General features: G+C 47.8%; 1 protein-coding gene across 2 annotated transcripts; it reads right to left on the bottom strand.

Moving 5' to 3' along the window:
* Positions 1 to 1,697: 1,697 nt before the first annotated feature.
* On the bottom strand, positions 1,698 to 3,913 carry MRFAP1 (Morf4 family associated protein 1). Of its 2 annotated transcripts, XM_040488380.1 has the most exons (3): positions 3,792 to 3,913; positions 3,240 to 3,673; positions 1,698 to 2,733 (listed from the first exon to the last, which is right to left on the bottom strand). In XM_040488380.1, the coding sequence occupies exon 2, from the start codon at positions 3,634 to 3,636 to the stop codon at positions 3,253 to 3,255; it is 384 nt and encodes a 127-aa protein (XP_040344314.1). In that variant the 5' UTR covers positions 3,637 to 3,673; positions 3,792 to 3,913; the 3' UTR covers positions 1,698 to 2,733; positions 3,240 to 3,252. The 2 variants fall into 2 exon arrangements, with proteins under 2 accessions (XP_040344314.1, XP_040344306.1); XM_040488372.1 differs by lacking the exon at positions 3,792 to 3,913 and having other exon boundaries at positions 3,240 to 3,785.
* Between the last annotated feature and the right edge of the window lie 5,217 nt (positions 3,914 to 9,130).

The following is a 9,130-nucleotide window of genomic DNA, read 5'->3' as shown; positions in this document are numbered from 1 at the left end:
ACTTCACAATTCATAAGACGACAAACACCACCATGTAGCTGCTGAAAAAGAGAATGCGCGTCTAGATGTTTAGATAGGCTAAGATTTTCAAACCAGAGCTTCAGGTGGAAAAAACACACAAAGGACATTTGCAGGTTACACAGTGTACTACCATCTATGTAAAAACAAAAACAAACGCAAAGACCCCCCAAGGTTGGGGAGAATTATGCATATGCCTAAACATGCATAAGTTGGAAAGGTACACAAGACACTGGTAAACCGTTGCCTTCCTCGGGAAGATGGGGAGAATGGGTCCACTTTTTTTTTGTCTTTTGAATTTTGTGCCATTGTACTACTCGTTTTAAAATTACAGGGGCGCCTGGGTGGCGCAGTCGGTGAAGCGTCCGACTTCAGCCAGGTCACGATCTCGCGGTCCGTGAGTTCGAGCCCCGCGTCGGGCTCTGGGCTGACGGCTCAGAGCCTGGAGCCTGTTTCCGATTCTGTGTCTCCCTCTCTCTCTGCCCCTCCCCCGTTCACGCTCTGTCTCTCTCTGTCCCAAAAATAAATAAACGTTGAAAAAAAAAAATTTTTTTTTTAAATTAACCAAACGCAATGTGGCACCCGGAGACAGGAAAAGAGGCATTACTGGAAACTGGTAAAATCAGAAAAGTCTGGAATCTAGTTAGTTGTATCATACCAATATTAATTTCCTAGTTTTCGCAAATTTTTTTGGTGGTGGTTGCTTCTCGGTTCATAATTCCATCCTACCCACTTCTGTTAAAACCTATATAGAAAATCTGGAACTTCCGCCATTTTTTTCACACTGTTCCCTGTGCCTGAGAGGTCTCTCATTCTCTCGTCCTCAGAGCTGTATTCCTCTTTCCAGGCCACGTTCACCAGTTAGTTGCTTTGAAATGCTTCTTAACGCGTCCAGAGACATGGTGTGTAGCTTTTGACACAAGGTTTGCCGCGGTTTTACATTTATCCGTTGGGCTTCCGAGGAAGCGGACTCCCAAGATGAAAATTACATCGCGGGTTAAATTTATTAGGGATTCATTCCCCTGGAAGGGAAGGTCCAGTAAGAGGAGGCCGAGAAGTGGGGCAATGAGGCAGACCCAGCAAAAGCCTCAGCAGACCCCCAGGGAGCTGATAGAGACGCCCTTCCAAGTTGTCCCAACTTGCAGCGAGAGGGAAAGAGCCCTTGGACCCCCAGCCCATCAGTCAATGGACATGGGCCGCCCAGGAAAGGGGGCCTGGTCTTGGCTAGGGCAGCTCTTAAGCAGAGGAACTTCTCAAAAGGACTGACCAGCTGAAGGCTGTCGGCAGCACTTCCGGCGGCTGGTGAGCAAGCCCTTCACGGCTGAAGGGTCTGGGAGGGGTGTGTGTGGCCCACCACACCACTAATTGCACCTTCCCTTAATATTGCTAATGCAAGGACTAGAGTACAATTATGTGCCGATCTTCTAGGTTAAAAGAGTCAAAGTACTCTGGCCTGGCTGTCTGAAGAGAGCCTCGGGGGCGACAGGATTTTAAGGGGTTCTTTCCTGCACTAAGGACCGAGATTGTCCTTCCCCTGACCAGTTCCTATAGTAGCAGGCGGAGCTAAATCTTCCCCACGATCAGAGGCTTAGGACACTCATTCTCCAATTGGCAATGATGACAAAGGAAAAGATTTCATTTTGAGGGAAAAAAAATTTAGTCGATAACTTTTTTAGGTCTTTTGTCTTTTCAAGCAAATGAATACTTTTATTAACATGGTCATTTTTTTTTTTTTCCTTTTTATTACACATGGTAGGGTTTTGACCTCAAATGCTTGTCAGGTCTGCTACTCAAATGAACTTAGAGCAGGACAACTTATGAACTTCAAAAATACCTAGTCCCTGTCCACTTTAGGGTCCAATGCAGACAGTCCTCCTTCCCTTTCCCTGCCCCTCAAGAGCCTTTGCGAGTATCTCTTTCATTTTATGCCCAGAATCCCCGAGATGCATCAGGGTATCGCATCATCTTGTACAGAATACCAAGATCTTGTCTCCTATCCTAGGTCCCACGTCAAATAAAGCTGAGTTGGGTTGTCCAAACAAACTGACCAGACAAGTTACATCAGATAGTGTACCATACAAAATGTAAATTTCGAACAAAATACATCTCTTCTCCTTTGGTCTCACACAGAAATTAAAGTCCCAAAATACAGACACTACCCTCCTCCACCCCTTCTTCTGATTCATCAAGTCCTAGCCAGATCAGCCCCATTCACATTCCAAGTCCAAGTCTGGTCCCTTCTTCAGCTTCTTTAGCAGTTACCGCAGAAAGTACTCTTCTAGAAGTAACCCAGCGCCTTGGGCACCTCCAGAGCTGGAAAACTCCAACTCCTGCGTCTCATGTGACACAGACTCAAAGTCCCAGGGAGCTTTCAAGTCACACAAGAAAGAGCAAAGCGCCTCAAAATTTAGAAATAACCAAAGCCCAGGAACAAACGTGACTGCTGCAAAAGCTTACAATCTAGGCCCTAATTCTCATGTGAGAGCATTTTCCAAATAAAAGTTACCTTCCCAAACAAAAACATCGAACAGTCAAAACTTATATTGAGGTCATCAACCACAGACCATTGTGGAAACGTAGTGTAAGTGAGGACAGAGTGTAGACAGAGGGGGGGAGGGGGGGGAGAGAGAGAGAAAACAAAAGGCTCTCTGGTTTCAGCTTCTCAACGATGTCAGCCAATCTCCATCAGTTGACCAGAATCCATTGGCTGTTAACCTAAAGCGCAATCGGAGAAAGTCATCATTAAGAAGTGATGAACTGAAGGAAAAACAAACCAAAGCCCGGCACACCTTTAACCGTGCAGGACGCCAGCTCTTCTCCAGGCCCCCTGACCCATTCCAGTCTTCTAGCAAAACCTGAACTCGTCCAGTAAGAGCCCTTCCCTCGGATAATCCGCTTTCTATTCCCCCTTGCTCAACGGCCCCTGTTGTGACTTTGTCTCCTTAAAGGCCTGTACGATCACGGTTCTGCAATCACCCTACCCACCGGGCCTTTGGGTTTCAACCCAACACTCCCAAACCTGGCTTTCCCAAATCAGCAGCGTAGAGGATTTTTAACAGATTGCTACGCACACCCGGGGTAAAAATCGAGCACGCCTGTATTTCTCCTGCCTCCAACTTCCACCCCACGTGGACCCTTATTAAACACGTCTCGTCGGAGATTAACCAAGGGTCTGGCAACCACCAGGACCCGCATGGGGCCCCGCCGGCCCCCGGCCTTACCGCCCGCCCTCCTTCACGACGATTCGCTTCTCTCTATCCGCCGGACCAGCTCCACCAACATCTCTGCCATCTTCGCGATCTCCTTGGCCTTCTCCTCCGCCTTCTCGCACCGTTTGGTCCCTCTGCCCTCGACTCCATCGTCGGGATTCTGAAGATGGTTCAGGGCGCTCTCCTCCGAGGCCTCCACCTGCGTTTTGATTTGGATGAGCATATTGTCCATCTCCCACAGCTTGCTCCGGTTCCGCATGTACGCCCGGCCGTGCTCCCGGGTCAGCGCCGCGATGTCCTCCCGCATCTCGTTGATGACGGGCAGCAGGAACTGCTCGAAATCCTCCTCGGGCTCCAGCACCTCCACCTCCTCCGGCTCTGCCAGCTCGACGACGTCCAAGGGCCGCATCCTCCCCGCCTCTCCGGAACCGCGGTATCGACGTCTGCTGCGGAGAGAAAATGGAGACTCGCTAGGCTTACCAACAGAGTTCCAGAATATTCTTTACAACTTTTACCCTTTTAAAACTTTTCGCCTCGCACAAGCCACGGAAACAAGCGACTTACGAGCAGAGAAGCCGCGAACAAAATGGAGTCCCAGCCGTCAACCAGCGCCCTGAGCGTTGCGGCCCCTTTCGCGACACGGCCGTGCCTCTTTACGGCCACGCCTCCCGTCGACCGAGGTGCGGCCGCGCGCACGTCAATGGGGGGCGGGGCAACCGCCCCACCGCGGCTGCGAGCGCGCACGTACGTACTCGCGCCCCGCCTCATCGCCCCTTCCCCCTTCCCGCTCTGTGCTGCGCCCCTCCGCCCCCCTCGTTTTGGGGTGAGCCCTTCCCGGGGCGCCCTCTTGTTGGCGGCCTCCGTGAGCGCTGATTTGTGTATTTTTAAGTTATAAACGCGATCTTCCTACACTAAACGAACATCCCCAGACTGTGGTAGCCCCCTCCTCTTTAGTAGGGCGGTCGGACCCCTGGCAGCTGTCTTTAAGTGTAGTTTTCCGTTCTTCTGGGATTGCAGTCAGAAATGTCTGGGTGACTCTTCACCAAGAGGAGCCCCCCACTCCTCAGTCCCCCAACTCTAGAGTACCAAGGCCTAGTGTGGGTCATCCTGAGGTCCCAGGGGACCCAAAGCTCGGTGGATGTGAAGGTTTTGTTGAGCCCGAGCACCTTACCAGTTGAAGGCCCCGTGTGTGGGGGCGTCATAGGGTTGGGGGTGTCTTCTTGTTCAGCTCTGTGTCCCTGAAGCCCTGGGCAGAGCTCGGCACACATTAGCAAACTTTAAACAGAATTTTCAGCAAAGATAAGTTAATTTCCTAGCCCGTTGACCCAGTCACAGAATAGCGGTAAAAATGTCAGGAATCCAGCTTGCACAAGTGCCTCGCTTTGGACTTCTGTTTTCCTGTCCGTTAAATGGACACAAATCCTAGTTTTGAAGATGGCAGAGTTAAAAATGAAAAGATAAAGCAGTCACAAAAATGTCTTGTAAATACCAAGCATAAACACATGTAAAGTCCTTACATTTTAGACTTTTCTCAGGTTGTTTATATTTTGGTTGTGAGACAGGAGACCGGTTGACCTTGGGTAGATAGGGCTAACAACAAGTTGTTAACACAAGGAAGCAGAAAGTACTGGACCTTCTGAAATACCCACTCCCTGGAACGAACCGCCTGGAACCGGAACCGTATCCTGGTGCAGCAACTGCAGGGTTCCTCCGCCTCAAAAGGACGGGCCACTAACTGATATAAGCCTCCTTCTCTGAGGCCTCCTCCTTAAGGAGCCCGTCCCGGTAACAGGAGGCTTTTTCTTTTGTTTCATTCTCTCCCTAATAAACTTGATGTCTACGCTGCCCTTCGCCTTGTTGGCCGGTTCCATTCTTCAGCTCTGTCAAAACAAAAAATCTGGGTTTTTTAAAAAAAGCGGTTACCGTTGCTCTACTAAAAATCCAACTTTTGGCCTTCCTTAATATATCGGGGGCAGCTAGCTCGTAAGTTTTTTGTATGAATAAAAATAAATGGCTCAGACTACAATGAGATGCCATTACGGCCTTGTTAAAAAGGCCCAAATCCAGAAAACTGACAACCCCAAATGCTAGCGAGGATGTGGACCGGCGGGAGCTCTCATTCATCGCCTGGGCGAATGCAAAATGGTGCACGGTTGCGGTGAAAGACGGTTTGGCCGTTTCTTACAAAACTAAGCATATTCTTCCCATACAGTCCAGCAATTGTGCTCCTTGGTGTTTATCCAAATGACTGGAAAACTGGCATCCACACAAAAACTTGCACACAGATGTTTGTTTGTTTGTTTGTTTTTTAACATTTATTCACTTATTTTGAAAGTCAGAGAGAGAGAGAGAGAGAGAGAGCGCGCGAATGGGGGATGGGCAGAGAGAGAGAGAGAGAGAGAGAGAGAGAGAGAGAGAGAGAGAGAGAGAGACACAGAAACAGAAGCAGGCTCCAGGCTCGGAGCTGTCAGCACAGAGCCCCACGCGGGGCTCGAACTCACAGACCACGAGATCAAGACCTGATGGAACTCACGATCGCGAGATCATGACCTGAGCCAAAGTCAGATGCTTAACCGGCTGAGCTACCCAGGCGCCCCACGCCCTCTTTGTTAATAGCAAATTCAACGGGAAGAGACACAAGGCACCTTGCAGGTGGATTCTACTTTGGCCGCTGCTTTACGATCCTTAGCAGGGAAGAGGGGCTTACTTCGCCCTAGCAACAGTCCAGCCAATGAGAAGCCGCTACACTTCAAACTCCCAGTTTACTCCAATGGACTTTGTGTTTACAACAGCCCACCTAAGTTCCCCTTTCCTCTAAAAGAGGGTTCCTCTCCTTTGTTGTGCACGCTCACCTATGCTTTTGCCACTGGTTGGTTGTGCTGGTTGCAATTCTCTGCTAGTCCCGAAAAAACCCGTCTTTTGCTGGTAAAATAACTGGCCGTTTTTATTTTCAAGGTTAACAGGGCTCTTTCGGGTATCAACATGAGCTTCCGCTCTCTCCTTAAGGTCTTTGATCATTTGCTAAACGAATGAAAAGAGACATTAATAGCATTTTTCAATTTCCTATAACCTCATTAACTTGTCTGCTTCACCTACCAATTATCTCATTATATCGATGGATTTATTCACTTCTGTCACTTTTTTGCACATGTAACATACATATGCAGATATCTTATTCGGTGCACAGAGATTAGACTCATATTATTCGTAGCAATTGAAGTTTCAGAAAGGTTCCCGCCCCCCCCCCCCCCGCCCCGCCCCGCGTCTGCCTGGCTAATTTTTTCTTCCTCTTTGGTTTTATTAAAGTAATATTTTTCACAGATTGTCCCTGCAACCTGTTTTCACATTTAAACTCTCCGAAATTGTGCTGCATCTTTAATTTTCTGTGATTAAAAAAAAAATGATTCACACTTTAATTGTAGGGCATTCTCATTCTTAGCATTACCTGAAAGAAGGCTAAATCTTAAGATTGACGGCTTTTTAGATTTGACAAAATCCCATATTAGTTCAAAACGTCAATGTTGTGTTTTGCCGCTTGGTCAGTGATCTGTTTTCTGTAGTATCTGATCCTGTACCTTGCTCCAGAACAGGCTGTTCTCAAGTGCAGGTGGTTTGTCCCCGGGACAAATTGGCATCGCCTGGAGACATTTTTGGCTGTCACTGTCACAGCTGGCGTATAGTGGGTAGAGTCCAGGGATGCTGTGAACATTGCCTGGCTAATTTTGATCGTCTTTTGTTTCATCAGTCACCTTCTCTTTCTTGAAATATTTCACAAAAAGTCATTTTATATTTTTCATTTGATAATTCCAATATGAGTTGCTTTTGGTTTCTGTGACTCATTCATGGTGTTTTGTTTCCATGTATGTGTATAACATACATTTTTTTTTAGATTTATTTTTGAGGTGGGGGAACAGAGGATCTAAAGCAGGCTCTGTGCTGACAGCAGTGAGCCTGATGCAGGGCTCGAACTCAGGAACTGTGAGATCATGGCCTGAGCCAAAGTCGGGCACCCAACTGACGGAGCCACCCAGATGCCCCTGACTGAACTTAATTTGGGAGAATCCTAACAGGTTTGGCTCAGAGAGCTACTCCAGCAGAGATTTGTGGTTGTGTCTGTTGGGCACAAGCCTCCAGATAGTTGAGAGCAATCCCATAATTGCAAATTTGCAGAATTCTTTCTCCAAATTTGTATTTATATTTTTATTAACTCTTTCCACCTATAATCAGGATACACAAACTGGTAGCTTTGCACGAGTTGGAAGATTTTCAATGGCATGGTTGGTTCAACCCCTCCCGGACATAGTTTCTCATCCCCCATATTTCTGCTCTTGGTAGGTCTGGATTTGCTCTTTGCTCGTGCATTTGGTTTTATTATTCACCCCTCTTCTGGCCACCTTTGGGGATTTCTCTTACATTCTTGCAAGCTCAGCAACGCCTTGAAAGGCAAGTTTGTTCTAATCTGTGCAGCCTCTGGGTGCAGCAGAAGAGCATTTTACAATGTCTTATCCACCAAAACTCCAGAAGCAGGTGGCCTCCCTGCAACCTACCTTTCCTGCTCTCGCATCCCATCTCATGCTTGGCTGAGAAGTCAAAAGGACAGTAGGACTCTCAGGACACTGGAGCTGCACCCCTCCTGGGGCATTAAGGGAGATGGTGACCCTGGCTGGTGTCTGCCTCTCAGGACTTTGAGACTGACAGGGCTCCTCCCTCTTTGTCACTCACGCCCTGCTGGCCCACAGGAGCACAGACCGCCTTCTTCTCCTAGACCTGAACTGAAGCCTGAGGTTGTCAGAAACGGACGGGGTGAGTGGGGATGTTAACGTGGTTCACAGGCTTTATCTTGTTTGAGAGAAAGAGGACGGAGCACAGGTGACAAAGCCCTCTGGGTGATGGCGAAGTATAACGATTATTTTGATACTCCAAGAAAGAAATATGGATTTATTCATGATTATTAGGGCAAAAAAATCCCAGGAAGTAACTACTGACGAAAACGAAAAGACTAGAGAGAATAAAACAGAAGCTTGACCAACTGAAAAGGAAAACAATAAATTACAAATAGAAGAGAGAAGAAGTAAAATCCAGCCCACAAGCAATCCGTTAAAAATGAAATCCAGCTGAGTACATCTTGAAGCTCTTACAGGCTTTATTGGATGATTCATGAGTCAGGCAGCATCCCAACAGGCAGCAAGGAGCTCTGACGAGTCGTGCAAAATGAAGGATTTTTGGAGGCAGAAGCGGGCCAGACAAGGAAGTTACTAGCAGAGTGGGCTGTTTGGGGTCAAGGTCACCTTCCTTTAGGGGACGGCAGGGACCTATCAGGCAGATGGCCTCGCTGGTGCGGACCAGGAGATTCCAGATTGACTGGATTGAGATTCCACAGCTGGGAGAAGCCGAAACTAATTAAGTTTCTCCATTTGGCGATGTGGGCTTAGCACAAGTGACTCCGCCCTGGGCCCCTCGTCTCTCTTTTAACAACCCTAACTGTTTATAAAAGAGAAATTGGCAGTTGGAGGTGAAATCTAAAAGCCAGGTATGTGCTATTTGCAATCAGGATGAAGTCACAATGAAACTATACAAATGAAGGAATAAAGCAGAATTTAAGGTCAAAGGCATGAAACAGAAAGAAAAAAAAAAAGGAATGTTATGTAATGATAGGAGTATGATTTTTTATTTTTTTAATTAATTAATTTATTTTTTTCAACGTTTTTATTTTATTTTTGGGACAGAGAGAGACAGAGCATGAACGGGCGAGGGGCAGAGAGAGAGGGAGACACAGAATCGGAAACAGGCTCCAGGCTCTGAGCCATCAGCCCAGAGCCCGACGCGGGGCTCGAACTCCCGGACCGCGAGATCGTGACCTGGCTGAAGTCGGACGCTTAACCGACTGCACCACCCAGGCGCCC

Source organism: Herpailurus yagouaroundi, unplaced genomic scaffold (assembly GCF_014898765.1).
Source record: "Herpailurus yagouaroundi ecotype Mexico unplaced genomic scaffold, PumYag 28, whole genome shotgun sequence".
NCBI lineage: Eukaryota > Metazoa > Chordata > Mammalia > Carnivora > Felidae > Herpailurus > Herpailurus yagouaroundi.
Note: the sequence above shows the minus strand (reverse complement) of the source record. Positions and strands in the feature narration are given on the sequence as shown.